Source organism: Marmota flaviventris, chromosome 13, assembly GCF_047511675.1.
Source record: "Marmota flaviventris isolate mMarFla1 chromosome 13, mMarFla1.hap1, whole genome shotgun sequence".
NCBI classification, from domain to species: Eukaryota; Metazoa; Chordata; class Mammalia; order Rodentia; family Sciuridae; genus Marmota; species Marmota flaviventris.
Window position 1 is genome coordinate 71,656,251 of NC_092510.1, and position 21,802 is coordinate 71,678,052.

At 46.0% G+C, this 21,802-nt stretch overlaps 1 protein-coding gene across 1 annotated transcript in view; it reads right to left on the reverse strand.

Moving 5' to 3' along the window:
• Gabbr2 (gamma-aminobutyric acid type B receptor subunit 2) overlaps window positions 1–21,802 on the reverse strand; it is a 351,347-nt gene that overhangs the window by 122,805 nt on the left and 206,740 nt on the right. The window contains exon 7 of the mRNA XM_027931027.2: window positions 11,793–12,029. Coding sequence (XP_027786828.1) covers window positions 11,793–12,029 — 237 coding nt within the window. The remainder of the gene's footprint in view (window positions 1–11,792; window positions 12,030–21,802) is intronic.

Here is a 21,802-nt window from a genome sequence, read left to right on the forward strand (position 1 = left end):
CACTGGGATTATAGGCATGTGTCATTGAACCCAGGGGTACTTAACACTGAGCCACATCTCCAGCCCTTTTTACTTTTTATTTAGAGACAGGGTCTTACTAAGTTGCTGACTCTGGCTTTGAACATGTGATCCTCCTGCCTCAGCCTCCCAACAATCCTATAACTGGCATTATAGGTATGTACACCGCATCCGGCTTTGATGTCTTTTGATACTTGTCTGTACTTTCTATGTTTTCTACAATGGTATATTGTTCTTGCAATGTAAAAAAAATAAATGTATAGGTTATTTAAAAATATATGAATAAATAAAAACATGTAACTTGAGGTTGGAAAACACCCTCCCTGCCTGAGAGGGAAGGGGCGAGTGAAGCCTGAGGAGCTTCCTCCAGGAATGGCCATGCTGTGGCCCCGCCGGGAGCCACGCTTAGGGAAGCCCACTGGTCTACAGCAAGGGGCCAGTGTCCTGGCTTCGGCCTCGCCTCTTCCTCAGCAGGTTCCCAAAGCCCACAGTTTCCTCGCCTGGAAAGGGAGAGGGTGGGGGCCTCTAGCCCTCCTGGGCCGGGAGCGAGCTTTCATTGGTGCAGGACAGTGGTTAAGAGTGAAGAGCTCATAACCCACTTGAATCAAATTGTGAAATATGATATATCAAGAACTATGTAATGTTTTGAACAGCCAACAATAAAAAATTAAAAAAAAAAAAAAAAAAGAGTGAAGAGTGAGCCAGGCACGGCGGTGCACGCTTATAATCCCAGCAGCTCAGAAGGCAGAGGCAGGAGGATCACAAGTTCAAAGCCAGCCTCAGTAACTTAGTGAGGCCCTAAGCAACCTGTCTCAAAATAACAAAACCAAAAGGTCTGGGGAGGGGGCTCGGTGGTTGAGCACCCTGGGTTCAATCTCTGGTACAAAAACAAAAGAAAAAGAAAAGAATAAAGGGTGAAAGGAAGTCTGCTGGCATTCAGATCCTAGTTTCTTCACTTGGTGACATATTAAACCTTGGTTTTCTTACTTGCAAAGCACTGGTGGTCTCCACTTTGTGGGGCTATGTTAGTCCCTGGGCTGCCTTAACAAAGGACCACAAACTGGATGACCTAAACAACAGAAATGTATTGCCTCACATTTCTGGAGACCAGGTGTCCAAAATCAATGTATGGGCAAGGCTGCTTCCTCCTGAGGGCTCTGGGGGAACTGCTTCTGTACCTGTCTCCTGCCACAAACGTTGGTCTCCTTGGACACCTCTGCCGCCTTCTTCACATGGCCTTCTCTCGGCTGGTGTATCAGGCTCCAAATTTCCCCTTTGTATAAGGACACCCATTATAACATACTGCTCTACTTCAGGAAGACCTCAGCTTAACCAATTACATCTGCACCCACCCAATTTCCAAAGAAGGTCCATTCTGGGACACTGTGGGTTAGAAGTTCAACATATGAATTCTGGGGCAGGGGATACAACTCAAATCATAACAGTGGTCATTGTGAAGATTAAATGAGATAATCAGTTAAGAGCTTAACAGAGTACCCAGCGTTCAAAACTGCGAGCTATCCATACCATCATCACTTCTGTTGTTATAGTAATCGTTACTATGACCACCACGTCCCCAGCTCTTCCTGGGGCTCATCCTCTTTGTTTCTCTCAGGCACCTGGTCAAAGTCTGCACTCAGGGCTTCTGTCCAAGTTCTCAGAGGGTGATAAACTCCCCTACCTGTTTTTCATTTAAAAACAAGAATAATAACAGCTATTTTTTTCCCCCCTGACTTGTGGAAGTCAAACTAGCAAGCTTTAGAAGGCTAGGCATCAATTCAAACAAATTGCTAAGCCACATTATTTTGATCTTTCAAATTTATCTGACAGCAGAAGGAGGAGATTCTCCTTCTGCAGTATTGGTGACTGTGTTTGAGTGGGTGGGGGAGGGGCAGCCGCGCAATGCCCAGGAATGCAAGAATTGGAGACTGAGCCACTGCATTAGAGTGAGAAGACCTGAGACGTTGGGACCCGGTTTACCAGTTCAGCACAACTGGACCCCAACACAGCCATGTCACCTCTCTGCACTGCGATCACCTAATTCATTCAGTGAACACATAAGAATTCCATAGACTAAGAGCCAGGTCTTATTCAAGACATCAGGTACACAGAGACAATTACCGGTGCCACAGGAGGCTCACAGGATCACTGTCCAGGGCCAACAGACACACAAATGATCAATTCAGAGCAGAAAACACAGTAAACTCCACTATTGATAAGGGGACAGTGGTCCTGCCTGCCCTCCAAAGCATCTCACCTGCGTTCCTTGGGGACAAAGCTGTACATCTCGTTCCTCCTGCCTGGCCTAGGTCTGGATTGTTGGGGGAGCTGGGAATGCTGAATTATCAAAATATCTTAAATAGTTCAAAACAGGGGCTTGAGTAGCCTTCAATCAACTCCCATTTACTACCTGAGGAGTCTGGGGCAAATTATTTATCTTTGCTCAGTCTATTTTCTTTAATCTATGACAGAATAATTAATTATTGAAACTGCTTGTCCATTTAACTAATATTTATCAGGCACATACTGTGTCCCAGGTACCCTGTTCTAAGCCTTGAAGATACAGAAGAAAATAAAACTGACAATAAATAAGTGAAATATGCTGGATGTCAGACAAGTGTAGCCACGGAGGGGAAGGATGAAGGGTGGGAGTGAGCAGATGGGGAGGAGTCGGGAAAGTCCTCACTGAGTGGAGGACAGGAGGGCAGAGACGGGGCTCAAGGGATGGGGACCAGATGTAGCCCACCAAGAGGAGCACTCTGGGACCTATGCACTGGTCAACACGTGGCTGACCTGAGCATCACAGGCCACGGTGACATATGTAAAGTGCTGAGGGTGCTGCCTGGCATACAGTAGGAGCTCATTACTCGACTGCTATTGTTAGCATGTGATTGCACGGAGGAGGGGAGACAGTGGAGACTATAAATGCACCCTAGAGCAGGGCAGTCACACACCAAGGATGCGATTATTATCCTTATTGTTTATTACTAGTAATTACCTCTTGGAAGAGCTCCCGACAGTCTGAAGTCAAGGGGGGCCCATCAGCAGCTCCTCCTCCCCTCAGGCCTGGGATTTGAACCCCAGAGAGATGCTGATGGGAGACATGAGAGGATGGGGGAGGGAAAGGATGGGTTTCTCTGCTATTTCAGGAAGGATTCAGCAAGAGACCCCAGACCCCCAACACACACACACACACACACACACACACACACACGAACGACTCCATGAATGAAGTGATACCCGGAATCACATCAAGAATTTGGGAATCAATCGCTTTTAGCAGTTTCGAGAATTCCAGGTCCTGACGACGGTTTATGGTCACCTCTCATCAGGGGAAGGGTTGAAAATGGCTTTTGAGTTGAGAGGAGCCTGGAAGACAACAGTGATGAAGAGCGTGGTGGAGTCTCCCAGTCGCATATGGATTCACTCCCAGCAGGCGGCCTCGAGGTGACCAGAGACAATGGAATTTTGCAGGTGCAAAGCCCCAGGTGAATTGCTGTAGGGGTCAGAGAAATGGAGCGTGGTGGCACCTGCTTATTTGGGAGATGCTAACTCACTGCAGGAGGCTGGCAACAACAGGAGGGGTGCCAGGGACTTGTGCAGAGCAGGAGGGAGGAGAGTTCAGAAAGCTTTTACCCAGGGTCAGGAGGATCAGGTCCAAATTCAACACAAGGTAACAATTAGGTTCTAGTAAAAATTTCCTCTTGAAAATACTTAAATTTTCCATAGAAACTAACATGGAGTCTCCCAGAAGTATGTGGGGTTCATAAGGGACATGTCTTCAGGAGGAACCTATGGGGGGTGCAGAAAAAGGTGCAGCCCAAGCTGGGAAGTGGGAAGCTCCATCAGTTCTGGCTGATTCTTGGGGAGCCTGCAGGTTCAAAGGCCCTGAGACCACATGTCAGTCCTTCCGTAGACCATGAGAGTGGCTAACTGGCAGGTCCCTTCAAGGACATGGCTTAGGCAAGACCACAACTGTGAGCCAGTAGTGGGTACACCTGCAGCAGCTGGGGGATAGAAGAACCAGCCAAACCCCTAAAAGAGGGTGCCAGGAGATCTGGATGGGGTGCCAACAGTAGCAGTCTTTGTGTCTAATTCTCAGTGGCCCTTCTTAGGGAGGCTGGAACTTGACTGGCATTGAGCCAGACAGGAGGGAGTTCTGTGAGCAGATGCCTGCCACCTCTAGGGTGACTTTCAAATCCCTAGAGTGGATGGCAGCAGGCAGAGAGCTCCAAAGCGTGTCTGCTTGCAGGCACTCCACTTGGCTCTGTTTTGATGTTAACCGCTATCACCCTAGTGCAGGTTAGGAGGTTTGTTTATTGTTGATAAAATTAAATGAGGTCACATATGGGAACAGATTGGCACCTAGTAAGAATGTGATGCTTGGTCACTGGATTCCATGCTGCATATTGCTGGACTGGAGCCTTGGAAACTCTGTTCCTTGAAAAATCCCCATCATAGGAGCAGCGGTGATGATAATAACTTTAATAATGGCATGAAGTCCTTGGATGCTAAACACTACTGCTATTTCTCACACAGACCCTTTAAAGTAGAATATATTTCCCTCTGCTCTGCAGATGAGGAAACTGAGGCAAAGAACAGCAAAGAACTTCCCTGAGATCACACAGCTCTAAGAGGTTGTGGCTTTTTTTTTTTTCTTTTTGCAATTCCTGTTCCAGCTCATCATGGCTATGCTGGGCAACAGTGCATTTCAATCTGTGTTTGAGGGGGGACTGGTTAGCCAGAGGACAGAGGAAGAGAGACAGGGTTCTCAAGGCAGTGCCTTAGTGGAGTTTGTGTATGTGTGGGTATGATGCAATCCCACTGTGACCCTCTGGGTTTTTGGTGTGGTGGGGACAAGGGAAGGACAGAGGAAATTCTGGAAAGGGTTTGCTGTTGATCGTAGGCAATGGCCAAACAGAGGCTCATGAGGGCGGGACCTTGCAGTGGGAAATCGTGACGCTGGGAGCCAGCCCAAGGTCACCTTATTTTCTAGGACACATCACAATCAGCCTATTGCAGAGCTTCAGGCAAGTTCTCCAGGCACAGCCTGGAGTGCAAGGTCAGGAAACATGGTCATGACATGCCAATGGAGGGGTCAGGAAGGGACGGTGCCCAGCCCAGCAGGGCTCAAATCCCGGATTGGTGGTATTTATCCACTTTTGGATAGAGCTCCTAGTGCTGTTTCTCGTCTCACTCAAATTCAACTCCCAAAGAATCCAACAGCTAAACGATGATGTCAATATAAGACACAAACATGCGGATGTGGGAAGCCTGAAAGGTAACTTCAGTCCTGAAGGGTCAACCCAAAACCCCTCAAGGTCAGACAGACAGGAGAAGAGGGCCAGCTCTCCAGGATGATGTGGAACCGTTTGTGTGTGCATATGTGCACACATGCATGTGTCCTGGCACGCGCGCAAAGTTCTCTGGATCAATATATACACAATTGCAGACTCCCAGCAAGGCCAGGCAATGGTGGGGGTGCTCTGAACAGAGTTGGAGGGGCAGCTTTGGAACACCCTTGGGATGAGGAACCTGCTGGCTTCCTCTGGCTACCTACCTTACTTGAAGTCCTTGAAATTCCAACAACTGACTTGATAAGGTTTTCTTTTTAGGGAAAATGTTGGTAGGGGTGTGGGTGCTGAGTGTGGACTTTACTTATGTCTTGGTAGAGATTTACCCAGGATTGAACTCAGGGGCACTTAACCACTGAGCCACATCCCAACGCATTTTTGTATTTTATTTAGAGACAGAGTCTTGCTGAGTTTCGTAGAGCCTCAGTAAGTAATGACAGGGTCATTAATTATTGAAACTGCTTGTCCATTAAACCAATATTTATCAGGTACATACTGTGTCCCAGGTACCTTGTTGTAAGCCTTAAAGATATAGAAAAAAATAAACCTGACAATAATAAGTGACATACACTGAGGCTGACTTTGAACTTGCAATCCTCCTGCCTCAGCTTCCTATGGGATCACAGGTGTTTGCCACCATGCCTGGCTGAGTTTTTGTTTTTTTTTTTTTTTAATTTTAAGTCTTGTATGAAAACCTTAAGAGTTGCACTGGCGAAGGCTAGATTCCTCTTCACTAGCAACAAAAGCAAATAGATCAATAAACTCTGCAATTGCCATCAGCCTCACCTCCTTGGTGAGATCGGTTTGAAGATAACAGCCAACAGGGGTGATTGCCCGGAGCTTGAGGGCCAGCCTCTCCTGACAGATGTGGTGCTGGAAGGTCCAGACCTACAGCTGGCTGAGAAGCTGAGCAGAGAGGATGAAGGATGGGTCTATTACTTGGAGGAACTTTGGGTCACTCCCTTTCAAGCTATGATGGCTTCTCTATGGAGCCTGGGAGTGAGAGGCAATCTCAGCAAAATAGTTTAGTCCCAAGCAAACCCCGTTTTCACAGTGGAAGTTTTCCCAAGGAGCTTCTTTCCATTTCTCTGTATCCAGATGCTCTTGGAAGCCTCACAGCCCCACCCAAACCGGGGTTCGAAGCCTGAGGGGCTCTCTGGGAAAATGCTCACATGCATCACATTGTCAAAATAGGGCAAACCGAGATTCTGTTATTTTAGCTGGTGTAGACACCAGCAACTAAAAGTGATGTCCTTTTAAAAGACTGAGAAGAAGAAACCTTTACCAAAGGGGGTGTACTATGTTTAGGGCCGTATCATCTCAGTCTGACATACCCCAAGGAATTGTCCACGTTGAGACCTGGGAGACCATGCTTGTTTTCACAGCCTGGAAACTGGGAACAAATAAACACTCTTTACCTGAAAAAATCAAGGCTTTGATCTTGACCTGAATGCTCAGCAAATGTTCCCAGGCATGTTTTGAAGAATCCCAGTCTCCTGTCAATGAATTTAGTGCATCTTTGTAAGGAAAGCCAAGTTAGAAGAATCTGTTCAGCCCTATTGTACACTGACATGTTGGAAGTGGGGATAGGGGACCTGGCACTGCAGCACTGCTCCCAGCACATGGCACAGGGTGAGTGCCCACAGAATGGGAACCTTGCAATTACTGGTGCGTTGAGTTTTGCTTCCTGAACTCCAGGAAAATGGATGACTGCTCCTTGGTGTTTACTGCCCTAAGCAAAACACAATCTTCCCTCCAGGGGCCTGGAACAGACCTTGCAAATTGCCCAGCAATTCTTCTACTTGTCTACCACCCCACTGGATGGGGAGTACTCTTGCAGGTGGAGACCATGCCAGACCATGGTCCGTCTATACTACACACACCTGGCACAGAGTAGATAAAGGGGTGAATGAATGTAGGAACAAATATATTGCTGATAGGGTTAAAACCAAAAAGTATGTGTATGTGTGTGTGTAGCCCAGCAATTCTCAAGGTTACTGAGAATCTCCCAGACTGCTTGTTAATATGTCAATTCCTACGTCTTACTGAAAGACTAGAGAATCAGAAATTCTTCAGTGGGGACCCAGGCTACCTCTGAGCTACCTCCTTAGCCCTTTTTAAAAATTAAAAAAAAATTTTTAGTTGTAGGTGGACAAAATACCTTTATCTTATTTATTTTTATGTCGTGCTGAGGATTGAAGAGACTTAGGGTCTTTTAAGTTGTAGAGACTGGCCTCCAACTGGGAATCCTCCTGTCTGAGCCTCCCAAGTCACTGAGATTGCAGGCATGGGCCACACCATGCTTATGTAGGGCACCTGGATTTTAATGAAACTCCCTGGGAGATTCTCAAGGATACAGACTTTGGGATTACTGCCCTAGATGAACTCTGCAGAGCTTGTTTCTAAGCCCTTATCACTTTCAGAAAATGGATTCTCAGAGTGTTCTGAGCTTTTAAGACTTAAATAGTCAATTCCAACCTGAGTTTCCCAGTTGCCTGTTTGATAGAAGAGGGAAAGAAGCATCTGAGATTTCTAGATCATGGTGGGGGTCAGGGACGTAATCACAGGACTGAACATCATAACAGCACACTCAGGAAATCAGAAGTGGGCAGTGTCCCAAGGCTGTCGAAAGCCCATTTCCGGGTGTTGGAGAATAACTGGGAAGGGAGCCCCTAAGAAGAGAATACAGACCTGGGCCCCAATTTAAGCTGGCTCTTCAGCCCAGGATGCAGAAGAAATTTCTCCATCAACATGCCGACCAGGAAGCACAGGCCCAGCTCCCAGCAGACTGTGCACGCTGGATCAATTGGAATTGAGTCACAGATATAATTAATTTAATGTGTTTAAACGATTTTCCATATAGTAAACATGTTGAATGAGGGTGACCCGGAAAAAAGTGTCTGCCTGAGAGTGAAAAGATGGAGGCCCCGTGTGCTGCATAATGAAAACCTTCAGCAAATGGCAAATGCTTCAATTTATTTCCTTCTCCTTGTTCCTTTCCTTTCTAACTCTTTGTTGGTAGTTGAACTTGGCCTTCTGCGGTCTCCCTGGACCACAAAGGCACATTTTATTTTGTCAGAAGAAGTTCTTTTTCCTGTGATCAGAAGACAATTTTAATGAAACCCATTGGCAACCAGGGCCAAGTACATATTAATATGTGACAAGGGGACAAGGAAACGAGGTGCAGACTGTCTTCCTTTGCATCCCTCTCAACTTGAGGTCACAGTGGTGCAACCAGAGGGCTGTGGCGTGGAGCTGAGTAGAGCCCGATGGTGACCATGCTGGCTCTTCCGAACCATCTTGCCAGGTGACTTTGACAGAGTCATTTCCCCTCTCTGACCTCGGATACTCATCGATAACATGAGGGTGTTGAATCTGAGGATCTTTTAGGACAGCTTTCAGGTCTGATATTCCCTGAATTCTGAGTCACAAACTGGAACAGGTGTCAAGGAATTTCCCATTAAAAAGAAATTCATCTCCGAGCCCTGGAAAGCGCTTTCGGCAGTCCTTATCTAATTGCTCATCAACTGGGGATTATGTATTATTTGGCTTCGATGAAAGGGAGCGCTTACAAGTGGTTATAAATGGTCCCTGACGAAGCGACACAGGCACCCAGGCAAACGCTGACTTGGAAGATCATGAGAGACGGGCGAAACGGTCCCTAGATTCTGTAGCTGTCTATTCATCTACCCTGACTTGGGTTACTGTGAATTCATCCTACTAAATGGGAAGCCAAGTTTGAAAGAAGCATCCCACATCTTGAAACGGCCCTGCTCCAATGCTGCCCCTCTCAGAGCCTCAGCCCACGTGGGGCGGAGAAAGGATGGGCAGGTAATTTGCCTGGTGCTCTGCCCAGCCTTTCTGGGGGTTCTTGGAGGGCTACAAGATGGCCGTGGGGGAGAGGGACAGAACAGGTGGGGCTCTGGCTCCTCTGCTGCCTGATATGTTCCTCTTTTGTCTGTTTTATATACTGAGCTCCTGTGAGATTTTATAACAAGGGGTTCTGAGGATAAAAAGATTTTTTTTTAAACCCTAGACTGAGGCGAGCTGTTCAAGTTTCCAGCCTGAATCTAGGTTGTGCTATAAAAACACACTTGGCCAATAACTACATGGAGCCTTTACTTCTGCACCGTGGGAGTGGACGCCCAGCACCTTTGGGTCCCTGCACCCAGGGGTTTTTGGAAATTCACTTCTTTTGTAGCAAAAACCAAAGCCTCCCCAGCAGCCAGAGCGCTGGAGCTCAAGCCTGATGGGAATCTGGGAGAGGCTGTTGAGCCCCAGGTGGGGGTTCCCACCCCCAGAGGCTGATTGGCTGGGATTGGAACCCGAGACAATGCATTTCTCACAGCCCCAGGTGACTGGCTGCATCTTGGGAGTGGTTGGCCTATGAGATCTCCGCCAGGCTCCTTAGCTTGTCCCTCCACAACTGGCCCCAACTTATCTTCCCAGTGTCTGACCCAGGGGACTATCCCCCCTGCCCGCCCCCACCTCTCTCCACTCATCATGCCCTGGTGGCCAGGCTGCCAGCATGTCCAGCTCCCACCCACCCATCAAGGCACAGTTTGACAGGCACCTCTTCCAGAAAGCCCTCCCTGACTTTTTCACCAAAATTCACAGAAAAGCCTCCCTGCTTGCATAGTTTCTTCCAAGGTACCAAGCCCCAGTCTCTACCTCCACCTGCTTTTTTTGGTACTGGGAATTGAACCCAAGGATACTCTACCACTGAGCCACCACTGACTTTATTATTCTTTTTTTTGGGGGGGAGGGGGTACTGGGAATTGAACTCAGGGGCATTTGACCACTGAGCCACATCCCCAGCCCTATTTTATATTTTATTTAGAGACAGGGTCTCACTGAGTTGCTTAGGGCCTTGCTAAGTTGCTGAGGCTGGCTTTGAACTCTTGATCCTCCTGCCTCAGCCTCCTGAGCTGCTGGGATTATAGGCATACACCACTGTACCCGGCTGATTTGTTTTTACTCTGAGTCAGGGTCTCACTAAGTTTCTGAGACTGGCCTCCAACTTGTGATCCTCCTGCCTCAGCCTCCTGGGGCACTGGGATTGCAGGTGTGTATCAGTGTTCCCAGCTGGTACTGAGCATTTTTAATCTCTCCATGTCAGTCTGTCCAGATCTTGTCCCTGTATCTGGACCACAGGCTCTGCAGTAGGGAGTACATCTTCCCTTGGTATCCACACCACTGGGTATTCCCAGCATCCCACAGAGCCTGTCCATCACAATAGCACAGCTGAGTACACCCATGCACAAATATAGACACTGAAGATATGCAACAATCAGCTCATCTTATCTGCTCCCTGAATACCCCAAGACAGACTCACTGACTCTCTAAATGACTCACAGGAGTCATGGAACACAGGACAGCACTTTAGTCCATCCAACCTTTTCGGCAGACAAATGTCCTCTATTTTCTGGGAGGAGAGTGAAGGGCAAATACATCATCAGGAGACATAAATGACTCCATTACCAGAAGGTAGTAACAATGCAGCAATTAAGAGCCAGACTCAGGTTCAAGTATCAGCTCCGCCTCTGATTAGCTGTAACTTAAATGCTCCAAGTTCCAGGCTCCTCATGTTTAAAAGGGATAATAACAAGACCTACTTCTATGGGGCATAAAGATGCCATGAGACCATTATTAACAGTAACCATGGCTGGCATTTCCTGGATACCAAGCACCACACACAACATATCCTTGAGTCTAATCTACATAGTATGGAGCACCTGATAAGCATTCAAGAAATATTAGCCATTATTAATGCTAATTTCCCAGCTTCCATGCAAGATATATATATATATATATATTAATTTTCTTAGCTTTATTTTATTTGCCTATTTTTTTTTTTGTGGTGCTGAGGATCAAACCCAATGTCTCACATGTGCTAGGCAAGAGGTCTACCTATGAGTCACAACCCCAGCCCCATTGCATACATTATTATTATTCCCACTCCTCAGATAAAAAACTGGAGGCCCAGATCCAATTGCTTACACAAGTATTAGCAAGTTGTTACGCGCCATAGCTAATCTTTCTAAGCACCTTGCAAAACAGATCCTATTCCCGTTTTATGAATGAAACTTCAATAGTTCGAAGAGGATAGCTTGTAAGGGAAGACCCAGGACTTGAACCTGCCTTTGCCAGAGCTCCTGCTCCCCACCCCACCTCGTGGTAAAAGGCACCTGCCTAGGTAACGTCTACTCTCTCTGTCCTTTCTCACTCACCTGTGATGACAGGCGGTTCCAGGTGTGTCAACGAGCACAGCAGTCCTGCCCCTCCGTCCAACACCCGGCAACCCCGTGGCCCACAGAGAGGACAGGTTACACACCAGAAGGTGGGTGACGGCCCCTCCTCCAGCCTTGCCTGTCCCCCAAGGACACTAAGGAAAACAGAGCACAGAGGCGCGGGACTGACCGTGACCCCGAAGAAGTTGGTCTCGTTCATGGCGTTGAGGATGATCCTGCCCAGCGTGTGGTCCGTGTAGTTGAAGTCCTGGATCCGCTGGTGCCGGCTGCTGGCGTGCAGCGTCTCCATGGCCCTCTGCAGCGTCTTGGCGATCACCCAAATGCCGTCGTAGGCATAGCCGTGGAACTTGCTGGGCCCCACACCCGAGCGCTTGTTGTTGTACTCCCGCTCGTACTGCTGCGGAGTCTGGAAAGACAGGGGTGGGTCACGCGTTACAGCAGGGACATCAGCACTCAGGTGCCTCCTCTGCACCCAGCACGGTCACCTCCCTGAATCCTCACAAGCACCTCAGGAGAGGGATGCCACCGTTCTTCCCATTTTACAGATGAGAAAACTGATTCAGAGCAAGGGGTTGGCACAGGGCACAGAGGTAGGGAGGGACAGGGCTGTTCCACCTCCTGTCCTTCACCCACTGGAGTGAAGCTCTGTGAGGACCGAACGCATCACCAGGACCCCACACATGCCTGTGTAGACCCTTGGCCTCAGTTTCTCTGTTTACAAAATAAAGGGGCATACCTGTTTACACTTAATCCCAAATATCAAAGGTGATATCCCACTGTGTATCAATGTATCCATTTCCTTGCACCCTTGACAGTAAGTATTTTAATTTTAAAAATCATTGACAGAAAAAAAAATTAATTTTAATTTGCATTTCTCCTATTAATAACAAGAGTGAGCACCTTTCAAATACTGACCAGTAGTTTATTTCTTAATTAAATTTCTTCCCTATGCCATATTGCTATGGTGATAGTTAACATCTTTTAATGGTTTGTTTTAGTGCGTCTTGCTATCTTTCCATCTTTTATTACTTGGCTATATTTTCTTTGATTTAAAAAAGTGATTTGGGTCCATTTCTGGTTGTTAATTCGGCTATCAGCTATTTTAAAGGTATTGAAAAATTACTTGGCTATTTAGTTTATTAATTAATTGCCTTAAGTATGAAAGAAATGTGGTACTTTGTCTCTGGCCTCTGGATTTTATTCCTATGAGCTTTCTCTGATGGACACAAAGGTATCTGAGGGTACGGTGGTGTCTTTTGGTCAGTTTACCATCACTACAACAAAATACCTGAGATAATCAAATTAAAAAGAGAAAAGAATTATTTTGGCTCACAGTTTTGGAGGTTTCAGTCCATGATTGGCTGGCCCCATTGTTTTGGCCTCCTATGGTGAGGAGTGCATGGTGGAGCAAAACCTCTCATATCACCAGCCAAGAATGAAGAGAAAGAGGAAAGGGTAGAGCCTCACTCTCCCCTTCTAGGGTATGCCCTAAATTAACCTGAGGACCTTCCACTAGGCCTCACAGTTCCACCACCCCTCTCAGGACCACCCCAGAGACTGAGCCTTTAATACACAGGCCTTTGGGGGACTCTTATTCAAACCACAGCAGTGACCATTTTGAATTCTATTTGTTCAACCTAGTGACCATATTTACTTGATCCTTCTAGACAGTCCCAACCAGACCACGGTCCTCCAGTGTCCTTTAAGGTTTCCATGATCCTCTAACCTTGCCCATATGGTCTCTCTAGGAGGTAACTAATTACAATTTTTAAAACTTTCTTGGTGTCGTTTTGTGTGTGTGTGTGTGTGTGTGTGTCTATATGTACAACAAGGGGGCCCATATCCTATTGTTAATTAGCCCCTATCTTTTTACATGTGCCACTTATAAATCTATTTCTTTTCTACCTTACAAAACTGTTCTTCCTTGGGACAAGGAGCAGGAGCAGGGCCAAGAACAGCAGGAATATGGCTATTGACCACATTTCTGAGTAGAGTCCTTGGAATGGAACACAGGTGTAGCTGGGCTGAAAGGTGACCTTGTTCTTGCTGTGCTTGCTACCACCTTATATCCCAGCCATTCATCACTGTTCCTAGGTGACGCCAACCCAGTCTCCCTTGGGCCAAGCAATGACAGCAGAAGAAACGTAATTGTCGGAGAAAACAGTAATAGTTGTTCCTAAAGCAAGCCTCCAATTATTCAGGGCAGAAGAATTTCTTCAGTTGTAAACTTGACACTGAATGTTGATTAATTGCTCATCCTTTGGGGTCAAGTTTATTGTGCGGTATAAAAGTTTCTGAGAAACTAACTTTATATAGACAGTCCCCCTTACTGACAAGTTGTGCTCCAGCATATTTTTGAAAGACAGTTGTTAAAACTTGGAACATATTTCCCCACAGAAACTAGGTTATAAATAGTGGTTAGGTTCCCAGGCTAGCCCACACAAGCTTGCTAGCCCACGATGTGACTAAACTTTAAGGGTCTGTCGTTCCAACAGAACCTAGCCTGTTCCCGTTCCTGGGAACAAGAGAGAGGAAGACAAGGACACACCCTTCTCAATAGCTTCAGCTGCACCCCTAGGGCCACAACTGTCTGAACTCTAGCCCAGCACGGATGGGATGTCTGAGTCACAGCTTTGGTGGGAAGGAGCACCAGGGCATGTTTAGCTACTGGCTCCCACACTACAGTTAGCCAATCCCTCGGGGAGCTCATTGGAAATGCAGATTCTGGGGCCATATTTTGTTTCATTATGTTGATAAGTGAATTGCACATCTGTATTTTTTTTTAAATTTCAGGTTTCAAGTATATACAAAATGATGACCACTGAGTCCCTCCTGCAATATGATTCTTGGACCCTCACAATAGAAACTTCTAGATGTTTGTTGAGTCCCTCCTTAGCCTCTTCAGGGTTGGGAAGCTCATTATTTCTTCAGAATGAGCTTTTGCCTAAGAATGCCTGATGGCAATGAGAATGTTCTTCCAGGGGCAGAGCCGACACCTGCCTCCCTGACTTGGGTTCCATGTGCTACGACTTCCTATGGAGCCACAGGAAGGCATCTGCTCCCTCCAATGCACATCAGCCCCACAGAGAGCTGAAGCCAAGGATGTTCTCACCCCACCCCAAGGTGGAGTTCTCCTGGCTCAGTAATCTCACTTTAGACTCTACCATGACTGGGATGAAACAGCAAAGCTTCCATCAAGAGCATTTAACACAACAGAAAAAGATATGAAAATAGTTTTTAAAGGCCTCAGAAATTTACCAGGACAGTCAGGGGAAGGGTCAACATTCTGGAGAGAAGGGAAATACTTTGAGGTGGGTCAGATATTGTTGCAGAGGGACTTGCTGCTTAGTTAGTAGGAAGCGCACTACAGAGACAGAAAACACTGAACCAGGGCTTCCAGAGGCCCTTGGAAGGGGACTCCAAAACTGTAGTGCAGGGATACCAACACAGCCAGACTTGGAGGGCCAAGGACCTAGAGGAAGGAACTGTAGAGAAGGAAGTCTTGCATTTTGAGTGGCATTTTTAGTTCAACAAGTTGATAACTAAGCTGAATAAAGCAAGGGGCTAAGAAGCCAGTCAAAGAGGGTGAAGGAAACAAGCAGAACTGTTCAGAAATTCCACAGTATTGGGAAGACAAAATTTAGAGTACTAGGCCAGTAAAGACCCCAGGACTTCAGTTGAAAACACTAAGGATCACACACTAGGAATAAGGGCAAATCAAAACAGACCAGGCCTATGAAAACTAAAACTGAACCTGGAATCATTTAAATTCCTGATTGAATTAAGAATTCAACTGCCAGCTTGAAGAGAAATAAATATTCACTAGAAAGATAACACCAGTAGCGACTACAATTTTCTTATATAATGCATTTAACTAAACTTTACCAGGTATACCAGAAGACAAGACCAGATGACATTTAATTTTTTAAAAAGGAAAAAAACAAATAAACAGGTAATTAGAAATGAACACATGGGTGATCCAAATCTTGAAGTTATTATACATGAACTTTAAAATATCAAGGTTTATATATTCAAGAAAATACATTAAAAGATGCAGAACATCACCAGAGAATTGAAAGCTACAAAAAGAAGAGAGAGAGAGAGAGAGAGAGAGAGAGAGAGAGAGAGAGAATGGAAATTCTAAAAATAAAAAAAAAAATACAATAACTGAAATAAAGAACTCAATAGATGGGCAAAGCAACATGTCTTAGTGGACTGAAGTTATTTAGGGGTAAATATTCAGACTGAAGCACAGGGAGGATATAAAAAATGAGTATTCGAGATGCATAGATTGTATTGAAAATGTATAATATGTACAATTTTCATCTTGGAAGGTAAGAAAAGGGAATAGAAAGAAGCAATATTTAAAGGGATACCATTCTAGAATTTCCCCAAACACACACCAATCCACAGATGCAGGAAGTTCTATGAACTTCTGTGAATTTCAATGAAAATAAACACAAATCTCACTTCAGCACAGCATAAAAAAAACTGTCAAAGATCAAAGCAAAAGAAAAGTCTTGAAAGAAACTAGAGAGGAAAAAAAGATGCATTACTTTCAAAAGAGCAAAAATAAGCCTGACAGCTGATTTAAGAGAAGCAATGGAAGCCAGGAGACAATGGAATGACACCTCAAAGTGCTGAAAGAAAATAACAATCTAGAAGCTACACCTGGATTTTAAATTCTCAAGATCAAAGGTGAAATAAAATATCAGAAAACTATGAATTGAGAGAATTTGTCTCTCACAGTAAAAGAAGAACCAAGAGGAGTCCTTCAGACAGAAAGATAGGATCATAAATAGAACAGAAATGCAGGAATGAATGAGAAGTAATGAAAAGTAATAAAAGATATAATGGAAAGATATAAAGAAGCAATAGAAAATGTGAATAAATGAAAAAATGATATCAGGGCTAAGAACATCCAAGAAAATCCTAAAGAAGAAGAACAAAAATTATAATGCCAGGCATCCTGTTTTATTATAAAACTCCAGTAATCAAGACAGTACAGTATTTGTTAGAAGATAGACAGAGCCAATGGAAGATAACTCAAAGTCCAGAGACAGATCCACACTCTATATTGTCATTTGAGTGACACCATAGCATGGGTAGAGGGGTGGGGGATAATGGCCCCTTTCAATAAATGGTCCTGAATTAATTGAATGTCCATGAGGGAACAAAATGAATCTTGGTCTTATTTCAGACCATATATAATTTCAATTTCATGTAGATTCCATATATAAATGTGAAAGATATAATAAAACTTCTAAAACACAGTGCATGAAAATATCTTCATGAGCTTTGGGTGGACAAAAATCCTTTAACAAGACATAAATAAACAGAAGCTGAATGAATTGAGTTACCTTAAAATCAAGAAATTCTATGCATTGAAATTAATCAATAGATTGAAAAGACAAACCACAGGATGGGAGAAGAGAAAGGCAATACAAAGAACCACTCAAGGATCCATATTGAGAATATAAAAGAATTTCTACATTCAGGGCCACCTGAGTTGAAAAACAAAAATGACAAACCAATAGGAAGCAGGCAGAGAATCCAATAAGAAAAATAGGCAAAAGACCAGAACAGGGAATTAGAGAGGGTATCAAAATGACCCTTAAAGTTACGAAAAGATGCCCAACTTCATTAGTTATCAGAGAAATGCAAATTCAAACTAAAACAAGATACTGCTGCACACCCACCAGGAGGGCTAAAATTAAAAGGTGACATCACCGAGCGCGGGTGAGCATGAGAACCAACTGGAAGTCTCTCTCACTGCGGGTGGGTGTGTACGTTGGTCCAACCACTTTAGAAAGCTGTTGGCAGTGTCTGCTGGAGCCGAACATATGCTCACCCTGTGACTCAGACACCCCACCCGAAGGGTGCACCTGATAGTAAGGCACGCAGGAATAGTCATCAAAATACACCAGCTACCTAGAAATAAATCAAATAGAACATGTGCAGGAATTCTACACAGAAAATTACAAAACATTTCTGGGAGCGATTAAAGAAGACCTAAGTAAATGCAGGGATATACAAAATTCATGGATTGGAAGACTGTATTACCAAGATGCCAGTTTTCCCTAAATCGATCTACAGATTCAGTAAAATTCCAATAAAAACTAGAGCAGGATGGTGTGTGGTACATAAATTGGCAACTGGATTAAGAAACAGACAGAGATGTAAGAATAGCCAAGGCAATCTTTAAACTAGGGAAGTGAAGGTGTTGGAGTGGAAAAAAAATCAGACAAACAAATGGAAGGGAAATGAAGTTTAGAAATAAAACCAAATATCTGGATGTGGTGGTGGTGCACACCTATAATACCAGCAACTTGGGAGGCTGAGAAAGGAGGATCACAAGTTCAAAGCCAGTTTTAGCAACTTTGAGAGGCCGTAAGCAATTCAGTGAGACTCTATCTCTAAATAAAAAATAAAAAGAGCTGAGAATGTGGCTTGGTGGTTTTAAAGAAACAGAACCAATATACAGTCATGTAATTTATGATAGAGGTGATATGGTGGCACTCTGTGGGAAAGGGGGACTTTCAATCAACAATGCTGGGTCCATTAGCCATATGAAAAAGAAAAAAATCTTGATCATTACCTCACAATAAAGCTTCAAAAAGACAAAGTAGGAAAATATCATCATGGCCTTGGGAGAGTTGCTATTAAAATAAAGAATTTTTGTTCATTAAAACCCCCCATTTATAAGACTTCTAGGACCTGGAGGCAATGGAGATTGCATTTAAATAAGCCTTTCCAAAGCTCCTAGACTATATTAAATAGCTTTTAAAAAAAAGCTATAAAAATTCTATACCAAATCTTACCCTGGCCAATAATTGAAGACAGAGAATTCTAAAATAAAATAAAATAACTGAGCTCAAAGAGAAAAGTGAGCAAACATAACTGAAAGCAGACCAAGAAAGGTGTGGCAGAGACAGAAGATGGGAGCCATTTAAAAGAACTAGAAAATGACCAGAACAACAAATCCACTCTCAATCTGAAGACACTACAGAAAGCATCTGGACAGGTTTCAGAACATGTACTACAGGAAAGGGACTTCAAAGCACTTGTATTCATCTAGAGATGTATAGAACTGTTAGTAGCAGCACCCATGTGATGTCTCCAGACTCAGAAACTCCAATGTTGACCCATGGCAGGATGGGTAAATTGTATTACATTCACACAGTGGAATACTATACAGCAGTGCAAATGAAAAGGTATCTGCATCTCACTAAAATAATAAAAAGGGGAAGGCTCAAAGGACTTTGTTTATTTCAAGTTCAACTGCAGGTGTCTGTGTGGTGAAGGAAGCCAGAATAACATAACAGCTGCCACTGGTGGTGGGTGCCAACAGGCACAGGGCATAAGGAGAGCTTCTGGGTTAATAGTCTTATTCTTTTTCTTGACTTGTGTGGTGGTCACGTGGATAGTGTTATATTAAGAAAAAAGAATCTAAAAAATAAAAATAATCATAATACCTCCAGCTGACATGGGCTACAAACTCTTCATCAATCCTTTCTCCTACTGCTGGGCTCTTTTCTTGATGAAGAAAGAAAACTAAAATTTACTGAACACTGACTGTGGGTTTGACACGTGGTAAGATACTTCCTACTGTATAATCTTCTCGACTTCTTACAAATCTGAGAAAGAGGTGTTACTGCCCCAGTTTTACAGAGAAGCAAAAGCAGAGACTAAATGACTTGTCCAACACCACTGTGCCATTCTCAGGTTCATCTGCATGTAGCAATAAACATATGATCAGTGACTTCAGTCAGTGTCTTTCCTTTCATGTAAAAGTTGTCCACAGGCAGGCAGAGCAGGGCTGCTGTGACAGCTCCACAGTGTAACCAGAGACTCAGGCTCCCATCTGTTTCACAGCTCCAGAATGAAGTTTCCTTCTCAAGGTCACCTCATGGTCCAAGGTGGCTGCTAGAACTCCAGCAATCCCATCTACTACATTCTAGCCAGCATAAAAGTGAAGGAAAGAAAGGAGCCAGGTCCTATCTTAAAGGACGCTTTCTAGAAGTCTCATATTTCTACTTTGTCAGGCTTAGAATCCTGGCCACATCTAGCATGGGAGTCTGAGAAATATACATTGTCAGTGGCTTGGCAATATATCCAGTTAAGATTGAATTGAGTTATTGAGGTGGAAGGCAGGAAGACAGGTATGGATGTTGGGGTAGACAACCAGCCATCTGCCTGCCAGCTGGAGTGTGGAAGAGCCAAGATTCCAATCTAGCCAGTGGATCCTCCATAGGCCACCAACACCACCCCCACACCCCCAGCCTGTGTCCCTCGGCCACCCTGTTTCCCAGAAAGTGAACACCCAGGGAAGCAGGCAGGGCAAGAGCCCCAGGGGAGGGCGGCAGGGCACTCTGAGGCTGGGCTCCTTCATGGTACCTCCCCTCCCCCACCCCAGAGCCTTGAGCTTCCCTAAAGCTGTCAGTGCTTGCTCTCAGTGCTTGGTCTCAGTGCTTGCTCTCAGTGCTTGGTCTCAGTGCTTGCTCTCAGTGCTTCCGTGGCAGAGGTGAGGGATGGAAGCCTTCCTGGGTCAGGGTCCTGGGGTAGAAGGCCAGCTGGGCTGTTGGACACTCCATTGTGCTGGGCACGGGAGGTTCTCGCCAGAAGCCATCACAGACTCCTCCAGAGAAGGAGGCTTGGCTGGAGGCCGGTACTGGGAGACAGATGTCCTCCCTGGGGAGGCTGGGCCACCTCAGGGCTAGCAGGTCAGGGCTGCAGATGTCCACAATAGAAACTTAAGGGCACTTTGAAACCTGAGATGGGACACTGGAAACTGCCAATGCCACTTTGCAGGAACTTTGTAGGAACAGCGATGGGGACCCTCCTCCAAGACCGAGCTGGACGCTCACAGCCCAGAGCCAGTGCCCAGAGGTTGTCCTCGGGAGGCCACGGGGCCGAGACCAAGCTCTGCAGGTACTCGGGTGCGCACTGTCCCCAAGTTGGAAACCGAGCAGGACGCTCCTGTGTTCCCATGACCTTGTCATTCTTCCGCCAACCAACACACGTCTGGTGCCAGTAAGCAGCCAGGGACGGGCTGAGGCCAGACGGACACCTGGAGGAGGCCCTGGAGGCTGCATCCTGGAGCACCCCTCTGTCACCTGCTCCTGTGACTTTCTTCCAGGGAGTCCTGGGTCCTAGGTGACACCTAGGTCCAGGTGACACCACTGCTGTGTCCTGCAGCTGTGTTTGTCACCATACTGCATTTCCAGAGCCAGGGAGCTAAGCTGCCAGGACCCAGGAACCACCTGACCCAAGCCTCACACTTGCAGTTGAAGAGACGGAGGCCCAGCATGGAGGCCCAGGGCAGGGTGGGACCAGCAGAGGCCCTGGAGTAACAGGTATGAGGATGTCCTGATCACCAGGTCCACAGGTCCCAAGAGGCCACTTCCCAGCAGCGGTCCATTGAGGGGACACGGGCCATGTCATGGCCTTGCAGATGGGAGAGGACGCCGAGTCAGGACTCAAGAGCCCTGGCTTCAGGATTTGCCCCTGGCCTGCCATGTGAGCGCAGGTCAGGTTCCTGGGGCTGCCAGCAAATTTCCCCAAACTGGAAAAACACGGGAAGTGTGTTTGTTCACAGAGGCCACAAATCCAAAACCAGAGGCCGGAAGTCCACGCCAGGCGTTGGCAGGGCTGCTCCCCCAGGCTCCTGGGGAGTCTACGGCTTCTCTCCTAGCCCCAAGGACACTGCGGACCCCAGGTCCAGGGTCCGCCTCCTGCGAGGCATCTCCTCTGCCAGCCTCCCAACCTGCTCACACAGGGACACATGTCAGTGGACTTGGGGCCCCTGGGGAGTCCAGGAACCCAGCTCCATGGTCTTAAGCTAACCACATCTGCAAACCGTCCCTTCCCTGTCACAGTCCCCGGGCCCCAGGTAGGACGCACTGTGACCTCGGGTGCATCCCTTCCCTCCTGCCCTAAGCTTCCCCATTTGTGAACCGGAAGCCAGGCAGCAGGTCACAGTCTACAAGCCTTTGCTTGTCCTCGCGTACACTACTGGGTCCAAAACACGCATCCATCCAGCCACCCATGCCCAGCTGACCTGGCCCCCAGCAGTCCTGTGCAGAGAAAAAATGAACTTGGAGAAACATTTCTCAACTCCAGAACTTTCTTTGGTTATATGACACTCTGACAGTTGGCCGAGGAAGCAGGCTCCTGGCC